The 19,709-nt window shown below is 38.7% G+C and overlaps 2 protein-coding genes across 3 annotated transcripts; one reads left to right on the forward strand and one right to left on the reverse strand.

The window, feature by feature from the left end:
- Positions 1-1,400: 1,400 nt before the first annotated feature.
- On the forward strand, positions 1,401-2,231 carry LOC140012684 (uncharacterized mitochondrial protein AtMg00310-like). Its single transcript, XM_072060965.1, has one exon. The coding sequence runs from the start codon at positions 1,401-1,403 to the stop codon at positions 2,229-2,231; it is 831 nt and encodes a 276-aa protein (XP_071917066.1).
- A 3,859-nt stretch (positions 2,232-6,090) lies between these two features.
- Positions 6,091-19,092, reverse strand: LOC140013005 (DDB1- and CUL4-associated factor homolog 1-like). Of its 2 annotated transcripts, XM_072061867.1 has the most exons (15): positions 18,666-19,092; positions 16,205-16,286; positions 15,926-16,042; positions 15,626-15,804; positions 14,636-15,524; positions 14,458-14,555; positions 13,904-14,327; positions 13,113-13,709; positions 12,852-13,031; positions 12,156-12,716; positions 10,173-10,283; positions 9,051-9,169; positions 8,391-8,941; positions 7,321-8,282; positions 6,091-7,073 (listed from the first exon to the last, which is right to left on the reverse strand). In XM_072061867.1, exons 1-15 carry the CDS (start codon positions 18,911-18,913, stop codon positions 6,396-6,398), a joined length of 5,796 nt encoding a protein of 1,931 aa, XP_071917968.1. In that variant the 5' UTR covers positions 18,914-19,092; the 3' UTR covers positions 6,091-6,395. The 2 variants fall into 2 exon arrangements, with proteins under 2 accessions (XP_071917968.1, XP_071917967.1); XM_072061866.1 differs by having other exon boundaries at positions 7,321-8,941.
- Between the last annotated feature and the right edge of the window lie 617 nt (positions 19,093-19,709).

Raw genomic sequence — 19,709 nt, forward strand, 5'->3', positions numbered from 1 at the left:
CTTCCATCCATTGTTTTGTCATCATCAAAAAGGGGGAGAATGTTGATCTTGATCCCTATCTTTTGATGTTTACAAAACAAATGGATGATACTAATATTTTTTCAAGATATACTTTCAGTTTTGAAGTTGTTTGATGAACAAGTGCAATTGAAAGGGGACTAAGTATGCTGAAGCTGTCGGACGCTCAAATAGTCAGGATCGGACGTCCGAAAGGATGAAGAACATCAAGAAGGAAACTCTGTCGGACGCTCGTAAGGAAGCATCGGACGTCCTGAAGGATCGGACGCATGCTTCGGACGCACATCAATCTCATCGGACGTCCTAAAAATTCCACGAAGATTTGATAACTCTCTGGACGACGTTCGGACACAGAAGCTCGGACGATAAAATCCCATCGGATGTCCGAACGACAACTTGGCTGATTTTCGGACGATGGGATCGGACGGTGATTAATCTGTCGGACGTCCGACGTCCCCAACGGCTAGTTGACTGTTCAGCTACTTTCTATCCGTTGGATGCTTTAATGAGGCACTCTCTTGGTCCTATATAAATAGTGGTTGGTCAGATACTTCAGATAACTTTTGCACACTTTGTTTACAAGATCTCAAGAGATATTTTAGCTAGAAAATAGTCTCCAAAGCTAGATTTGTAGTCTTAGTGGTGTGAGGTTCATTGTAAGCTTTTCATTTGTGAGTGAATCTTTCATGAGTGTAGCTTTGTGAGGGTTGTCCTGAGGGATAGTAAAACGTCCTGGCTTGACCGAGTGGAGTTCGGGGCAAGGAGGAGGTGAACCTTCCTTTGTACACAAGAGTGATTATAATTCATCAACTTGAAGTAGCTTGTCTCAATTAATCTACAAGCTCAAGAGGAGTTGGGTAGTTAATTGGTTTGCAACTCTTTCCTTTTTATTTACTTATTGTTACGTTTATGATCTTTAATTTGTTTATCTCTTCTACTCACAAGCACTTGTGCTTTCTTATCAACTGTCTCATTGGTTGTCTTCGGGCCTTACATATATAAAATCCAGCAGAGGTCTAAGACAAGGAGACCCCCTCTCTCCTTATCTGTTCTTAATTTGTGCAGAAGGTTTGTCTCAGCTAATTAACAAGAAGGTAGACCAAAAACTGATCACCGGAATCAAAGTGTGTCAGAAAAGCCAGCAGATATCGCATTTGTTTTTTGCAGATGACTCTTTAATTTACTGCAAAGCAACAATTCAAGAGGCTAAACAGGTAAAAGACTTGCTAAAGTTTTACTCAGTGGTTTCAGGACAACTGGTGAACTTTGAGAAATCAGTAGTGTACTTCAGTAGAAACACCCCAACCCCAACCAGGACAGCTATTTGTGAAGAGTTAGGAAACTTGAAGGAGGCAGTAAATGGCAGATACTTGGGGTTACCAATGGCAATAGGAAGGACTAAGAACCAAGTTTTTGGCTACATCAAAAGTGCAATGAATAACAAATTGAAAGGATGGAGGAATAAGATGTTGAGTTTGGCGGGGAAAGAAGTGCTCATAAAGTCAATAATCCTAGCAATGCCAAATTATGCCATGGCATGCTTTAAACTTCCAAAAGGGCCGTGTAAGGATATTTGTAAGAGTATAGCCAACTTCTGGTGGGGTGGAAATCAGCAGGAAAAGAAGGTGCACTGGATAAGTTGGAAGAAACTAGCAAATGTCAAAGGGAAAGGGGGACTGGGGTTCAGAGATTTAGAAGCCTTTAATGAAACTTTACTTGCTAAGCAACTTTGGAGGATCATCTCTTCCCTAAATTTGCTTATGAGCAAAGTGATGAGGGCCAAATACTTAACAGACCTAAAAGCTCTGGAAACTCACCCTCCTCAATCAGCTTCTTGGACTTGGAGAAGTATCCAAAGTGCTTGGAACTTGATCCAAAAAGGACTATGGAAAAGAGTGGGGGATGGAGAGCAGGTGAACATATGGAAGGACAGATGGGTGTTGGGCTCTAAATCAGGAAAAGTTTCTATGATATGCCCTCCAAACTGCCATTTGCAAACAGTGGACCAACTAATACAAGAAGGAGGATGGAATAAGGAAATCCTGCAGCAAGTTTTTAATCAAAAAGACAGAGAGCAAATAGCCAATATGCCACTCAGTGTGTTTAAAAGACAAGACAGGTTCTTCTGGAGCTTTTCAAAGTCTGGAATCTACACAGCAAAAACAGGCTATGCAAATGTTGTGCAGGCAAGCAGTAGAGACGAAAGAAGATAGAATCTGGGGGAGGAAACAAGTTGGGAAATCAGGAAACACAGCATCTGGAAGCAACTTTGGAACTTGAGTTTAAAGCACAAGCTGAAACACTTCATCTGGAAGTGTTTACAAAATGGTATAGCTATTAAAGAAGCACTCCACAAAAGAACAGGAAAATGGGACATTATATGTACACTTTGTGGAGAGGGAGTAGAAACAATAGATCACATGTTTTTCCAATGTCCAATGGCACAAATAGTGTGGAAATTAGCACCAGTTAAATGGGAAGGGTTGAGGGATCTACAAAGTAATATGTGGAGATGGTGGGAGGCTGTAGCTTAGACAGGAACAAAGGAGCTAGGCATGGAACAGATCAGTCTGAATGCAAACATCCTATGGCAGCTATGGAAAGCAAGGAACAAGTCAGTGTTTGAACAGCAAAGAGGAGAAGCAAGAGACATAGTCTTAGGGCACAACAAGAATGGATAGAGTTTGAAGAGGCAATGCAACAGGAAACAAAAATGAAGCAGGGAGGAGTAGATTCAAACCAGAATGAACAGACAAGTGTAACATCACTAGAAGGAGTAATTAGAATCCACACAGATGCTGCCATCAATGCAAGGATGATCAGAACAGGGAAAGGAATAATTGCTAGGCACTGGACAGGAAAGATTATAAGAGCAAAGGTAGTAGTAGAAAAGAAGAAGGGTGAAGCTCTAATGGAAGAAACTTTAACCATTAGATTGGCTCTCCAAATGGCAAGAGAAGCAGGCTGGAGGAAAATTGCAATCCTATCAGACTGCATAACAGCCACAGACCAAATCAGAAGCAATAATGTGCATGATGGTATTATAGCAACCATTCTAGAGGACATTGAGGATCTAACACAAGGTTTTGAGTATTGCACAGTATCTTTTGTACCTAGAATGTCTAATGTAGCAAGTCATATGCTAGCACATTTTGCAACAAAACTAGTTAATGACATAGATTGGGTAAATGATTTCCCAAGCTAGTTGATAGAAGCAGCTAGGAAAGATGAGAGGGTTGTTGCCCCTTTTTGTAACTAATCCTTATATTATCAAGTGTTAATATATATAATGATATTGCCGTTTGTTGAAAAAAAATCACGAGGGAAAAGGATTGTAGAAAAGATGTTCTTAGATGGAAAAAGAAACAATTAGATAGAGCAATAAAGGCTCATAGTTTAGAAACTTTAGCTCCTGGTATTACATCTCCTTCGCCACCTATAAATTTAAGCAGTGTGCAAGCATGCGCGGCTGCATTATTTCAGTTTACAGGGAGATGAGCTTCCAACTTGACAAACTATCCCACATAAATGAGTGTGAGATAACAGACCAAAGCATCTCAAAGAAACCAAACTCTAGAGGTGGTCTCTTTAGAAAGCAGAGTGCAAACCGAGTCTTTTGTTCTTTATCTTCCTAGGCTGTCTTTGTTCGGTCCAAATTCAAATAGTATGCTAACTTCTATGAATGCATCATTTGAATTTGGAAAGACCCGATGTGTAACTGCGAGACATCATCGAAAAGTGACAGCTCTTACATTGGAGGTTTAGAGATCTCAAAAAACATTCAGGTCAACAAAAATGTATGAGATCACAGATTATAAGACCTCTTCCAAATGTCTCTAAATTTGTTCAGCCTCTTATACCAAAATTCGTTAATACATCTTCCCTACCAAATGCAGACTTGAATAGCCTGCAATCATATATGTTTACTCCAATGTAGGTGAATCTTCCCTCTATTGCAATTGAAGGAAAAAGAGAGAGCTTAAGCTGACAGTAAAACAAACTAAACAAAATCAGTTGCTTGAGCCAGAGACTATAAGGATGTGAGAGTTTGTAATCTCTCAAAACTACAACTGAACAACATAATGCTGAGATCTTTGAGGTTTCAAATCAGTCTAACCAAGTTCACCCATTACAGTCAATTGAGTGCCAATCTTCAGGTATTTAATGTAGCTTTCCCTATTAATATACTGCTTCTTATCAATTGAATGATTTCATCTAGTTTCAAAAGTCTTTCTATCTTCTTCGGGTAGTCTAACCAGCTTTTTTCTTTTCTTTACAACAGGAGTTTTTTCCATTTTTTTTAAAATGTAACTTTTGCTTTTCCTACTATAAATGGTTAGTTTTTAATGCATTAAATTTAAACCCATTTCAACAATCATGTAGTGCTATTGATTTTTCTATTTTTTAAAATGCATAAGCCTTTCACATTAACATGGAAGATATTATTCTGACATTTGTTTTGTAAATCTGTCAAGCAATATTATTGCTACCTTTTACTTCTCTGACAACAGACATTAATTGCTTTTCAATTCAATAGTCAAAGGCATTTTCTTTTGTCATTTAGTCAATTAAATATCTTTAGCTTTCAATGAATAAAGCATTTGGAAAGTTCTATATCATCTTTTTCTGTTTTAGTTTTAATTTTACTTTATAACTTATCCTATTTGTGAAATTGATATTGGAGTCTACTTGACAGGAATATTTGAACAAAACCAAGGGGATTGAGCTCTTTTCTTATGATATGTTAGTTATATGTAGTGCATAGAATTACATTTAAACTGTTTATTTGTAAAATACAAGGTATTGAAATCTTTTCTGAACTTGCATTTGCAATTCATAATCGTCTGGTCCTATGCTTTGTCCGTCATTTTGACACAGATTATCAAGGATAGAAAGATGACAAGTATAGCGTCGTCAAAGTATACACCATTGAAGAATTGGTTCAGATCAACTTGGTAATCACTAACGAAGTTGCCCTTGATCCTATAGGAGACCCTACTCCAACTGCTCTAGCAAAAAGTGAGAAGGTAGCTAACACTATTGAGGAGCTTGACTTAATTGCTAAATCCATTTCCATTGAACAACCTACTACTAAAGGGCAATTCTTCAGCCCAACAACAAAGATGATCCTTGATTCAATTGCCCAGAAGTCTGATGTTGCAAAGACGCCAACAAAAAAGCTTAACTTTTGAACCCGCAAATCCCAAAGTTAATGCACCTTCAGCTGGGAAGACAACAGTTGAGGTGGTGTTCCCTTGATTGCTGAGAAAAGCCCCATCAAAGACAACAAACCATTCTCTCCGAAATCTTATGATATTAGCCCCCTCAAGAAACAGCGTGATTCTGCAATGTGAAGCAGGCTATACAACTACATATCCACTTTTGTGTATCATATGTATTATTGAATTGCTAGGTTGCTATCTTTTGCCATCATATTAGAGTCCATTAGCATTCTCTCTATCATTAGAAGTTAACGGATTTTAATATATGATATTATTTAACTATAATAAACTTTTAAGTAGACAATTAGCATGCTAATTTATCTCTACTTAGGACCTAATTCTGGAAGGTGTGTAATCACTACTAAAATGGCTTGATAGTTATATATAAATGATTGTTATGGATTCATTATGTATCTGTTCTCTAACTAAAATTGTTATACATGCTCGTACGCATCCTGGTTTCACCTAGTATATACACACCAATGACAACATATCTATCTTAGAATTGTAGATCACGTTATTTACATTTTTTCCTTCTTTTTCTCGTTCCACCTAGGGTTCATGTCTTCATACGGATCTGAACTGAACACATCTGAGAATTCTTCATCAATTCGTTTTCCAGTTACGGATCCAATGCCTTCAGCTGGTGATTACATCTGAGAATTCTAATCAAACAAACTCTTTAACTCTTCCATCTTTCAATTACGAATCCAATGTCGTCGGCAGTTCAGCTGGACAACACATCTGAGACATCTATGATGCAGGCTGTTGATAAACATAGTTAATTGAAGCAAATATGAGCATTCATAAATGAATGGTTCATGCACACATGCACGCTTGAGTAGTTGCATTGAGCAAAGATGATCGTTTATTAAAAACTCACTTGGAAACATATCAACAGTTGTCCTTAGCTAACTTTGAGTTTAATAAGAAAATCAGAGCTAACAACGCAAAATTTGAACATTCCCCAACATAATCATCTCTAACTTCCCCTATTTAATCTCTAAACCCTAAAAGACAAAAAGGAAAATCCATTTAAAAGATGATTACAAGATTCTGCGTAAAAGTTTAATTATCAAATAGTGTACAAAAATTTGCTCATTTAGGAGCATGCACCTACTCTGACCCCTCCCACTAATCTTCTTACCACTCTAATCACAACATATCCTCTTCATCCCCGCTACTTAGAGATTCAAGCACCTCACTATCATCATCCTCCTCGTCACCTTCGGCCACAATCTCCAATATCCCAGCTGCACCTTCAAAGTCCCCATCATCCATTATAAAATCACCGTCTTCTTCCTCATCATCCTCGAGTTCACTCACGCTCTCATCATCATTGCTCATATCATCTGCATCACTATCACCATCCTCGTCAATATCTGGTCCCAATATCTCATCCTCATCCTCATCCACATCATCGTCTTCATCTTCACTCTCAGCATCATCTGGATCAGAATCATCATCAGTTGGCTTCCGACGACCAATTTCATATACCCTAGCAGAGGAATACATCTCATCCTGGTCATCCATTGTAACCAACCCAACAAAAGAATCGGTTGGCTCTGTAGCAAAGTCAAGAACACAGCGATCAACAGGAATTGTAGCAATGTCGGAGTAATTAACAGCATCCACAGTTCGAAAAGCAGCAAAGAGAGGATGTTTAACACGGCGAGTTTGAAATGCTGAAGTAACATCCTCGAGATTTCTCCTTAGAATTGCATAAATCACATCCCCACTAGCATTAAAAGTTATCACTGTTTGGTCTAAGGATGGCACACTTCGGAGAAGCCTGAAGTTCCGGAGATCCCAGACTTCAGAATTTATGATCACCTGTTAAATAATCATCAAACAATAAGAAAAAAGTAAAGGAACAAAAATGCAGATAAAGCAATCTCAGCATATACACTTCCACATTCTTCTAGATAAAAACAGGAATATGTGCATATTCACAGAATAAAAAAACAATTGAAGATTGACACCTAAGGAAAGAGAAAAGCTACTATCTCAATCATATGGGTGTATGGCTACTGACTAATTTATCTCTAAATTAGAGCTAGTCAAGAAGGTAGTCAGATACCTCATTCCCAGCAGGATGGAAGCCACCCCCACCATAATCAGAAAACTGATCAAAGCGATGCACTGGGCCAGAACCTCGGCGATCCCATAGGACCCCATTCCAGAGAAGCATGGTATCTGATGGGCTAAAGTGAATAAGAGAATACAAATGACCTCGACCTGATGGATTGTTTGACGTATCCGTAAGCTTTAGATCCAATTGGCTGGTCTGAATATCATACAAGAGAATCTCCCGATGGGATGATTCTGTTGATAAAGCAGCAAAAGCAGTTCCTGAATTGCTAAACCTCGCAGCTTTACATCCTTCGAATGAATGCTTGGGCCCAGCTGAAACTGAAGATACATCCCATAACCGCACATCATGGGCACTGGAGGAAAGAATCAACTGAGTATCTCCAGATATATATGACTGGGCAAGCGTCAAAGGATACTGGTGACTAGGGCAGCTATCAAGCACACAATTGCTGTTGGTGTCAAATATTTTGAGTTCCCCAGAATGGCTTCCGACAGCAATTTGCGAAGAGTCTCCAAGGAAAGTAACGCAAGTCAAAAGGGCACCAGCATCATCGCGGCAGGTTCGCCATGGCCTGAATCTACTATAAACAAACTGACGATCTCTACGGCTTCCGTGAATGCCACCATACATACTTCGAAACTCACGCATACTAAGGCGGGCCGTCATATTTGAGGGGGCGTCAAGGCTTCGTCTTGGTTCTGGGCACATGTGAGGATGTAGGAGAGAGAGAGGGGGCAATGTGGTAATAGGAGCCGGACACTGCCGATGTTGATGTTTTAGATACTGAACAACAAGAGAATCAAGGGTTAACCGTTCCAAGCTGGATGGTTGGGGCTCATTTGTAAGTCCATACTGGGTTGTAGGAACCATTTGCCTAAATTGAGCACCACTAAACTGGCTTTCATCCCCTTCAGCCGGTCCACAATTTGGCAATGATCTGCCATGATCTTTTAAAGAAGAACTAGTTGGTGAAAACATTGTTCCATCAGTCAGTTGGCTGCTTTTGCGAAGCATGCCAGATGTAATACAAATTGGAGACCGTAATGCATAATCACCTGTATTAAGTCGTTTTCCGGGTGACATTAACCCAGATTCCTTCAAGTCTGTCAACTTACGTTTCATTGGTAATACAATTGGAGTTTTACACTGGATATCGACATCCCCACTGGACTTAACAGCAGACACAGATGGAGTTCCAGGAGCACTTACAGCTGTAGATGATCTTTTAGAAGTCAAGTTAATTTTGGCACTCGACAATATTGGGGAGTCCTCAGCAGAAACCTGAGCTTTAGAGTGAAGACCATGTGGAGAAGATAAAGTCGTAGGCCTCTTTTTCAAACAGGAAACAGCTGAATCAGTTTTCAAGCCCAAATGCTCTTCCCGATATGTCAGTTTTAGTTTATCCGACATAAATCCACAATGAACTCTAGCAGATGGCCATTGAGTCAGAATAGATGAAGATTCCTGCACAGATGCCTGATGAACCAGGGATGCTGGTGTGGCCAAAGATGGTAAAGGTGTCAACTGAGCCTCTTTTAGAAGTACAGCTGCTGTTTCTGCCAAACCAGATGCCTGTAGGTGTTCGTGTATAAGAAGCAATAGTTCCCTGTAATTAAGAATTCAAAAGTTGCATGATAAAAACAAACAAGAAGAAGAAAAAAGAATTAACACTCATCTACAAAAAGTACTTCTTGGATAAGAGCCAGGTCAGCTACCTGGAATGGTATGTAATTGGCGTAGCAGCAGCTATAGCAGCTCTCTCTATGCGCCTCAATGTAGGAGTAGCAGCATCAGTTGCTGCTAATGCATTTGCACGGCCAGAATTTGTTACAACCTACAGGACACAGCAATGCTTCACATAACATATCTACCATGTACAAAGAACAAATCCAGCTCTACAATATCTTCTTAATCCTGTTCAACTGTCATTTCATAAACAATAATATGTACCAAGTATGGCATAAAAAGAGACCCAAGCTTGCAAGAAGACTACCAAAGGTTAAAAAGCAGTTTAATTCGCAAATATGATATCATGGAGCATACCATGAAGGGCGATCCCTTTCTACATTCTCAATAGAACAAAGGGTAAACAATTTTATTTTATGACATGGCAGAACCCTTCAATCAGGAGAGCTTATAATCCAGAAGGTTTTTCTAAGCCACTACCAGGCACTTATGGCAACAATTTTGAATCACCCTTATCACATGGAAACCAGTTTTCTAATGCTCATTAAATTGTATATAAGAGAATCAATAAAGTTGAATGGCAACAGGCCCCTCAAAAGGCATGCAATCAAAGTCTTAAAGTTATATATCCAGTTAAAGTACTATCAAAATTACCAAAGTACATCATTTACCAGCAGTGCGAAAAACTAAAAAGCTTTGTTCTTAAGAAATAATTACACATTCATGTGTACATCGATTGGAAAATACGTACAAGCTGATCCACCATGGCCCAAATCTTTCAAGGATACTGTTTTCTCTATACGCTACAGGTCTTAACGCACATGGGACATTCATTTAAAGCTCTGATCCACATGCTATCTAAGCAAGCATATTCCATTTTTAAACAAATGGACGACTAAAACACTGTCGCGGAACTGAATTGTCTACTAGCATCATGAAATGTGCAAGGTGAAGTTTCTTCACTAAATGCATGCACGAGTTTCATTCCTACATGCGTAAGCTTCGTACCATTGTCACTTCAGCCCCTTTTTTTCCCTTTTATATTTTTTTTTGGGAAGGGGGGGGGGGGGGGGGGGGGGGGGGGGGGGGGGGGGGGGTTACATAGCAGCATTTGGTATTACTTCCTCATGGAGAGTATTTTTAATGCTTACCCCAATCAACTCAATAGCCACCTGTGAAAGCTCCACCTGCCACCTACTTTGCTCACTACCAGGGGCCTGATTCCCTGAATCACGAATAAGTTCTGAAAGTTTTCTTCCAACCTGAAATACAAGTTGAAAATTAGACATCATAGAAGTAATCTACTAATCTCGCACCCAAATAGCTAAGTTTCACAATCAATATCATTGAAAGAGTTTAAAACAGATTTCAAATGATGTTTATCTACTTTGGAGAATTTTCATTTGTTGGATTGCATACTTAGGGATAGGGTTGCAAAGCCAACCGTCAAATACCTCATCAAAACCAAGTCCCTAGCATAAAAATGGAGTTTGAAACCCTGTTTAAAGTCACCAAGCTCATTGTGGCATTAAAACTTGTCTATCAAAGTTGAAGGGACAACAACCAACCAATTTGTTTTCACATAAGCAAGAGTGAAAAACAACGGCAGGGAAAAGAGGCTGCAAGGGAGTAGAGGGTGTTATGGCATACTATCTGCATTTATAAGCACTTCTCACCGAAATCTCTTGAGAAACAACTCAACTACCCAGTCTAGACTTTGCTTCTAATAAGAAAACAGTGCTCCAAAAAAAAAAAAGAGAGAGCATTCATTTATAGAAATTTCACCTACTTTATGCCAAAGACATTGTTTTCTTTCTCAACACCACAAGAATGTTATATCAATGTCACACAAAGGCGCTCACAGTACCAAAGCACATTGAGTGCAAAAAGGAGCAGGAAAGGAAACTATGCAACAAAACCATGCAAACAGGGTTCTGAAATGACAAATGCAAGAAGGAAATTTTGAATTTGCACGATGACATTCATGAAAAGGTGAAAAAAAAGAAACGAGGAAATAGGATGCAGGCACTAAGAGAAGCTACAAAACCCCACATAATTAGTAAATTTGTGATTTCAAACTTCCCCAATTTTGATATTTAAGTTTAGGCTTGAGGTATGTTCTTAATCCAATTGCAACAGATCCAAGCCCTGAACATGTGTCAATCATACTTTTTCAGTTTCATAGATTACGGACCAAATATGGACCATCTATGGACCAAAGGCTCATTTAACTTTCAAAACCGTTCGAATGCACCTAAAAAGCAGCAAAAACCAAGAAAAAGCCAAAACCTATGGCCAAAATTCAAAACTTAATTCTAAAGCAGGGCATAAGGATAAAAGATAATTTCACTTCATGGAAAAGCATTGCCAAGTATCAAGCCATTCACCTCAGGTGAAAGAAGTTTAATACATAATAGAAAACAAATAACTCAGAAGGTTAATCACGTGAGAGGCCACAATTTTCTACTTTGATGTTGATGCGACAATACTATGAAATTGGACAGTAAACACGAAATCTCAAAAATCAATTACCTTATGCTGACTCTTAAAAGAAACCTACAGAATCTGCATTATTAGCATCAAACATAAAATAAAAAGAATCTAATTATCAGATGCTACCCAGATACTCCTCTTTATGTAACAACAGCCAGTTTGAGAAGCAAATATATGCCATACCCTGACAACTCAGTAAGCTCCTTTCATCAAAAAAATAAAAAAGGAGAATCACAAGCACCAAGAAGGTGAATTCGTACCATAAAAACCAATGCACAGAGACAACCAATCTCAAATATCCACCAGTAAGTAGGACGATGTGTCCATTGCAAATGCAAATTTGCACAATTCAATAAGCATAAGGCACACTTCAAATGAAATGCTAACATATATACCAAATAAAAATCAACAAAAGATTAAAAAAAATGTTAGGACTTCATTCCCAATTTACAATGGCATTTTAAAAAACAGTGGACAAAATCACGAAGATATAAATGGCAAGCACTAAGCTTTACTACATAGGGAAAAAATAATATGACTGATTTTGACTTCATTCACAAGGCAACTTTATCTTGTATAAAGAAGGATAAAGATTAAAAGAATAGCTTCAGATAACAACTCAAAATACGAAATAAAGCTACCTGAAGCTTTGTTAGTATGTGTGCAATTGTATCATCTCTAGCCAAACCAAGCAGCACTCTGCACGCAAGAGCACGTAGACAGTCAAGGGCACCAGGAGGGGTAACTATCCGTGGTTGGAGGAGCTGAAGAAGAACCTTGATACCATTATTGGCACGAACAGCCTCTCTGGTTAGCCGATATCCTTGTTCAAGTTGAGCAGCAAGGCCAGCACACCCAGATCCAGCACCGAGGGAAATTCTACGATCTCCCACTAATCCTGAAGCTACAGTAGGAACTGGGACTTGAGAAGTATTACTCCCAGACGAAGTACCTACTATGGCAGTGGAACCTCGATCAACCAAGGTAGATTCCCCACTCCGGTCACGAGGTTCATTCTGACTAGCCACACTTAGAGCTCGATCAAGAATACTTCGTTCCAAGTTCCTGTCTCTGGTCTCCGGACCATTTAAAGATTGGACAGGTGCAGACTGATGTCCTTGTGTAGCAGCTGATGGTTTATTGCTGATTGAAGGAGGTGGGCACACAAGATTGACAAGGACATTAAGTGCTGCTTGAATAATCTGCATGATGAGATCATGGTGTTCCCATGTGAACTTCCATTAGAAACAATGCAACCAAGATAAATGCATATAATTCTATCCAGCATAAACCAAAGCCAGGGGTGAGAGGGAAGAAGAATGTGCAGAAATGTTTACCTCAGGCTCAACATAACCAGCGCCATTGGCTGCATCCAGGATAACAGCTATACCAACACGATTGTTACTTAGGGTGGCATTTACTATAAGTTTACGGCTATATGGTACTAAAGTGACGATGTGCAGAACACCCAAGGCATACTGAAGCAAGTCATGTAAGTACCGCTCAACAGGTGGAGCCTACAAAATAAGCAAATATTTTCTGCAGAATTAAGTAAAATGAAAAAGAACCAATAGAAATTGAAGGACTGACTGATATACCTGACACAGTTCCAACATGGTAATATGCCCATTAGCACTTAAGAACTTGTCCACAACAGGCCATCTGGCCCTCACTAATGCAGGACCAAGTTTCCGATCCTTCTGTATCTGCCGAAATACAGCATCCAAGGCCTCATTACTAATATCAAGGGGCTTGTACACCGCCCTAGTACTTGGAATACTTCGAGCAGCACTGCGCATGTTCTTATTAGGGCGAATTGAATCCACAAGTAAAATAAGATGCGCCCTAACATATTGTCGTAGTGCAACACAAGTGTGATAAGCTATTTGCTTCTCTGAGGAGGTAAGCACCTCCGTAGCAGGCCTGTCACTTCGAAGAGATCCAGCATTATTTATTGCCCCAGATGGAACCCCAGATCTTACTGAAGCAGCATCTTGCAACAGATTAATCATTTTTAGTAATCCTTCCTGAGCATCGAAAGTATCAATGACAGCTCTGAAAACAAATGCAGCAGCAAAAAACAAAGCTGCATTTTTTCTGGCTTGATCCTGGGAACATTCAAGAAGTTGAAGGGCCAACTCAACCACCTGATGGACAACATTCGACGGAAGTGCACAGACACGCTCCATTATTCCCTAAATGATCATTTCTCAAGTTAAATCCAACTTTCCACGAATAAGACAGTAGTTGTACGAATATTCAGAAGAGATGCACAAGTGAAAAGGGATATTAAAACAATTAGAAGGGGGAAAAAGTCATTTGATCTAACAATAGTAGATTATCACCAAAATTGAGCCAATTGTAAACAAACAGGAAGATAAACAATTACCTGGATAGAGCCAATCGTAAACAAACAGGAAGATAAACCAAAATATGTCTGAGGAACTCTTGGAGCAACGAGCAACTTTTGAATCCCACCACGATCCACAAATAATGCGGCAAATTTCCGATGAGCAGCCAGGGCACAAATTAGCTTCAACACATCAGGCAAGAGTAGAGCAATTTTTGATGCCTCTGTGTGTTTATAGCTTCGCTGCAACAATGCAAGACAGACATCTACACCTTTTTCATGCAGCACAGGTCCAAGTACTTCAACATACTCTCCCAATATGACAAGACACTGAATACAAAATTTCTCTCTGAGCTTTGCAAGAGAGTCACTGTCTAGCAAGAAGAACTCATTAACATCCTCATCAGTCTCTGTTTCTTTAGCTTTTGAGGGTGCTGAATCACCATCAGCAGCGGTTGTAGTTCTACAGATAACATGCACGATAGGGAAAAACAAATCAAGTTTATGACCGGTCAGTGTTAATTAGATGTAAAAGACCATGATAGTGTCAATAATTGGTAACTGAACATATCTTGTGTGAATTTATAACCAACCTTGAGACTTCAACCGCATTAGCAGCATCAACAACTGTGGATGCAGCTGTAGAAGCAGCCAAAACTGCAGCTTCTTCATTATTTGTCTTTTTATATTCCTAAGATCATGAGAACTAACAGACTTTAAGAAGTCCATCCTACAAAAAATGAAAATTACAGAGAACAGAGTAAAGCTTACCTCCAAAGCAGCACTCTTGACAAGTTCAGCAGCAGCATCACCAGCTGCTTTGATAGCTTCTGCTGGAGCATTGACTGCTCGGGCTTCAGATTCAGCAGCTACGACAGCTTTCCTTACCAGATCAGCAATGTTCTTGGAGCCAATTACACAGCCTTGGAAACAGTCATCACTTTCGTCTCTCCCTAAGGTAAAACCATCTGTAACAGTCCGTCCTTGGCTCTTCTTGCTGTCTGAATTTTTTTTCAAATCTTGGTTTCTTGGCACACTCCTGTCCCTGATATTCCGGTTCAATCCTCCAATTCTAATAGCAGAGCCAGGAGAAGTTAAAGATTGTTCATTATCCAAATTACCTTCACTTGCCCTTCCCTTTCCTCTTAATCTTGAAGTCCCACGATTGGTCCTGCGACGTGATAATTCATCTCTAACACTGTCATCAGATTCTTCTTCCCTTGAGGATCTGCCACCAGCCTTGGTCCTTCCATCACGTAAGTCCCAAGCATGCCATTTCTCATCACCTTCCGTTTCTGCATCATATATATCACTATCTGCAGCCAATACATCTGGTGGCTCTCCATCCACCCAATGTTCTTCATCTATTGGCCTACCCAAGCCTCTATCGAGATCCTTATCAGCAAGTTGATCATCACTGCTTCCATCCTCTAGTACTCTAGGTACATCAAAATGAGAATTCTCCAAAGCCTGCCGCACTCTTCCTCGAACATCCTCTCTGCCTCTCATGCAAGCTGTTGCAGGAAAGCTTTTGCTCTCTATCTGAGAAGTTGTGTCTTTTTGACTTGTGCCTGCCTCCCCAAGAACCCGGAGACGCAGATATCTCATGAGTTTGGCTGATAATCCTGAAGTTAACACATCTTCCACCACTTGACCACCACTACAATCATCAGCTTGGTTATAGCATGGGCTTTCATAGGGTGCAGAATAAAATACAGTAAAAAAAACAAAAAGGGGAAAAAAAACAGCCTTAAAGCATACCCAGCAAGACATACAGCAAGAAGTCCTGTAGAATAGGTTTTCAACATTTCAGAGTCCGAGCATTTCCTCGCTCCTGATTCATCTTTCCAGTTATGATCATCACCAGATAATCTAATCGTCTCATCCATCACCCAACCCTTTATGTTTTCCATAACAGTTTCCTCAAAAGCATGTGGATACTGAATTCATTGATTACCAAAAGTTAAGTAATGGACAACACAAGCTAAAACAAGAACAGCATAAGCATAACACAAACTAAAAGAAGAATAACTGAATCGATGAAACACATCAACTACATACCACAAAAGTAAGTGAACAACTAAAAAGAAGCCTTGCAGCAGCTGCCTGTACAGAAACTGAGTATCGACTTTCAGATAGAAACTTAGCTGATAATAACTCAAAGAACTCATCATTTTCCTGCAACAGGACATGAAAACTCAGCATCTTTTGCTACTTGTTCTGGGAAATAGGACAATACAACATGACACACAAAAAGCATACAACTACATAACAAACTCAATCCAAATGCAATAAATGCAAAAAGTAGATAAATTGAAAAAAGGAATCAATAAGACTAACCCGAACTAGATTCCCTAGACGTCCAATGTTGTGAGAAGATCGACCATTGTTTGCAGAGGAATGGCCTACGTCTTCCATGTATCTACAATAGCCAAAGAAAACAATGTTTGAAAAGCAATTAAAACAAATAATGAGTACGCAAACAATTCATTAACAGCTAATCTCAAAGTATCCGTATAGGCTAAACCAGTCCTTTCTGAATTTCTCTCTATCAAGAGCCCAAGTTCTGCACAAAGCAGATAAAATCCATCACACTTCATACCATGTCACTAATTTGCATCCAAACCTCAATTTCCACCATAAAATCCTGATCATGCCACTCTTCCCAAAAAGGAACTTTCCAATTTTGCTTTTGCTTTTCTTCACTTATTATTATTTCCACAATCAACTATCACAAATTTCCAATCATGATTATTTTCATAACAAATCATAAAATCAACGAACCAAACAATCTCGAACAAACATAAATGTAGTAGTCTTCCCATGGAAAAACAACCAACATTATAATCACTCTTGCTTAATAATTTCAAAAGCGTGTCACTGGATTTTGCACTTGACGAATACTAGAAAAAGCCAAAGGAGATTTTCATAATGCTTCCTGTTTCCTTCCCATTACTGAAAGAGTAACTGCACAGCCTAATATACTCTTAGTCACCTGTCAGCCAAACTTAAAATGATTTTGAAAAGTCAATTCAATCACTCTTTCTGATAAAATCAGGGAAAAAATCAAAACCAAGTTCCCATCAGCACTATCTCTACTGCATCATATATACATGCAATTGTTCTTCCATTTTGAGAGGAGTACAAAACTAAACTTCTGAAGAAAATATTAAACAGGTGGAACCAGAATGACAACTTTGATTTCAAGGTTCATCGCATTTCCCAATAGTCAAGATTAAAGTGCAATAACTCAGGGGAGACAATCTGACAACAAAAATCTGGACCTCCAAAACAATTTCAAGTTTGAAAGTTACATAGAATAATGGAGAACTAAGTGCTTGTTCCAAAAGAATGAAGTAAAATAAGGCACTGCCATACTTGAATTCAATAAATTAATCAAGTGTTATTATTTCAGCAGAGATAATTACATGATAGACTGTTCGCTAAGCAAAATTTGAGTGGAAGCTAGATTTATAGAATATAACTTTTATAGATACTGGAACCGAAAACTTGAGATACAAAGACAAAGGGGGAAGGGAAGGAGAGGACTTCCGCTTCACATCAGCAATTGGGGCATTCTCAAAATTCTTCACTCATATTGTCAGTTTAATTTGAGGAAACTAATACATGCAATAAATAGTCTCTTAAGTTACAACAAATAGTAAACCTCACTTGAGAAATAGATACTAAGATAGGCCACCATCCGTTGGACTTCCAACATGCCTGACCCTTAAACTTCCAAGTGCCGCTGCTATATAGAGCTGCTACTGTGTATCATTATTAGGCAGGCAACAATTACCAAGCAAGGCAGCTAGAGACAAGGCACATTAAAACACACCAGAGATATCAGAATCTCAGTCCTGAATCCATTAAATTTTTGTCAGTCTCAAATATCTTCTCATCCATTAGTGTCCTTAATTTTTTGTCCGGGTTTGCATCATTCTGCTTTCTTAACATATTTGATGCCACATGTCAAAATGAATAAGCAATTAATTTCTCACATAAAAGAGAAAAGATGAGTAAGAAATTGACAAGAAAGATGCATGCCAACACAGAGGAGATATCCCTTTCTGGCAGCCATTACTACAATCACGGATTTAATTGTCAATGATCCTACAAACTAGTAAACCAACAATCAAAATCAAATGCACGCCAACACAGAGGAGCTATTCCTTTCTAGCAGCCATTACTACAATTATGGAATTAATTGTCAATGATCCTACAGGCTAGTAAACCAACAATCAAAATCGACTAACTTAACAATCAAAACCAACTAACTTTTTTCCCATCACCATACAACCAATAAAGGACGAAAAATCCCAGAATAATATTCCTTTCCAATAAAGTAATCAACCAAAATGCCAACTCCCTTTGCCATAATACAGAGCATTTTCTCTTTAAATATCAAACATCATATACCACCAATCATGAAATATCTCCTCTAAGTTGTTTCTATTCAAATTCTTTTATAAATCACTAACACAAAATCCATCATATCATTTTATGCACTATTCCAAATCTCATTTTTAGAAGCCACGAAAAGAGGAAGTATTGTTCACTGGGTAAAATTTGTCAAATAGACATGCTCTGTTGCCCAGTTACTCAAAGGCGCGACTTTGAGTTATTTATAGCCCAAACATATATTACCTTTTGTACGCATTCACAGATAGTAGAGTTAAATTCCAAAAAAAATGGAGTTCTTTATGATCACATTTCACTAAATTACTGCCCTGTAACAACTCAAAAGAAAATTTCCAATCTAAGATATGCGTACAAGCTTCAGAGCGAAAGGTCCACCTACTTGGCTTCTTGAGTTTCAAGTATAGAAGCGAGAGCGTGGAGAATAGAAGGGCTAGGGTTTTCAGCGTTGGCCGTGATTCTGTCCATCAACTCGTGCGTCTTCAATATCAACACTTCATTCTCATCTTCTCCTCTCTCCTCCTGCTGCGATTCCCCGTCTCCTTCACCAAGCTGTTCTATTCGTCCCAGCACCGATGATTGCGGCTCCGATTCCGATCGAGCCTCATCCCTGGACGCCGAGCCCTCCATTTCCGACCTCTGTATTTGTTCAATTATAAGAAGAAAACAGAGAAATCCCTAATTTTGAAAGAAGAATTTCGCGCCCCCGATGAAAGAAAAGAGAAAAATTTTGCTCTGATTATTGGTTTTAGTTTTCTTGAAAGTATAAATAAATATTGAGAGACAGAAACAGAGCTGCGAGTGTGTGTGGAAAAAGAAAGAGAGGAAGGAGGGAGAAAAGGAAAGGGAAATGTATGGCTTTCATTTTGGGTTAATTGCGATATCACCCCTGTAACTATCACAAATGTGTATGACGTGCTTTTACTTTTTCAATATTTTGTATGCAAGGATTCCATGACTTGCAAAGTGAGGAAAGGCGTTGTGCAAGTATTTGTCCTTTAGGCCTTCAAGAAAAAAAGGTATTTGCCCTTGAGGGATTAAAAATACAAAAGCAAAAAATGAATACTCATTGTTGTTAATTAAATAAGAAAATTTTATTTAACAGAAAGAAAATAAAATGTAAAAAATATTACACGTTTCAGTAGTTTCTCAATAGCTAAAAGCTAAACTTGTATAAGATTATTAAAGCATTTACCATTGCACCATGTCTTTTCAAAATTATAAATTATATTCACGATTTTTTTTTATATTTGAAGTTTACCAACTTTCAAATTCATAGATTTTTTTTACCACCTTGTTTGCAAAAAGAAAGGGAAGGCTTGACATTCAAATTAATAAGATTATGATTATATATCTAGCATTTTAACAACTAAATTAGGTCATTAAAACGTTGTTATCCAAAAAACAAAATTTAAAATCATGGGAC

This window comes from Coffea arabica, chromosome 8e (genome assembly GCF_036785885.1).
Source record: "Coffea arabica cultivar ET-39 chromosome 8e, Coffea Arabica ET-39 HiFi, whole genome shotgun sequence".
Taxonomy (NCBI): Eukaryota; Viridiplantae; Streptophyta; class Magnoliopsida; order Gentianales; family Rubiaceae; genus Coffea; species Coffea arabica.

Excerpts from the sequence above, each read along its gene's own strand:
- LOC140012684 (XM_072060965.1), top strand. The coding sequence starts at position 1,401 with ATGGCAATAGGAAGGACTAAGAACCAAGTTTTTGGCTACATCAAAAGT.
- LOC140013005 (XM_072061866.1), bottom strand. The coding sequence starts at position 18,913 with ATGGAGGGCTCGGCGTCCAGGGATGAGGCTCGATCGGAATCGGAGCCG. Across the intron at positions 15,805-15,925 it reads GTTGTTCACTTACTTTTGTG|TATCCACATGCTTTTGAGGA; the intron begins GTATGTAGTTGA and ends CAATGAATTCAG. Across the intron at positions 12,717-12,851 it reads CTGGTTATGTTGAGCCTGAG|ATTATTCAAGCAGCACTTAA; the intron begins GTAAACATTTCT and ends CTCATCATGCAG.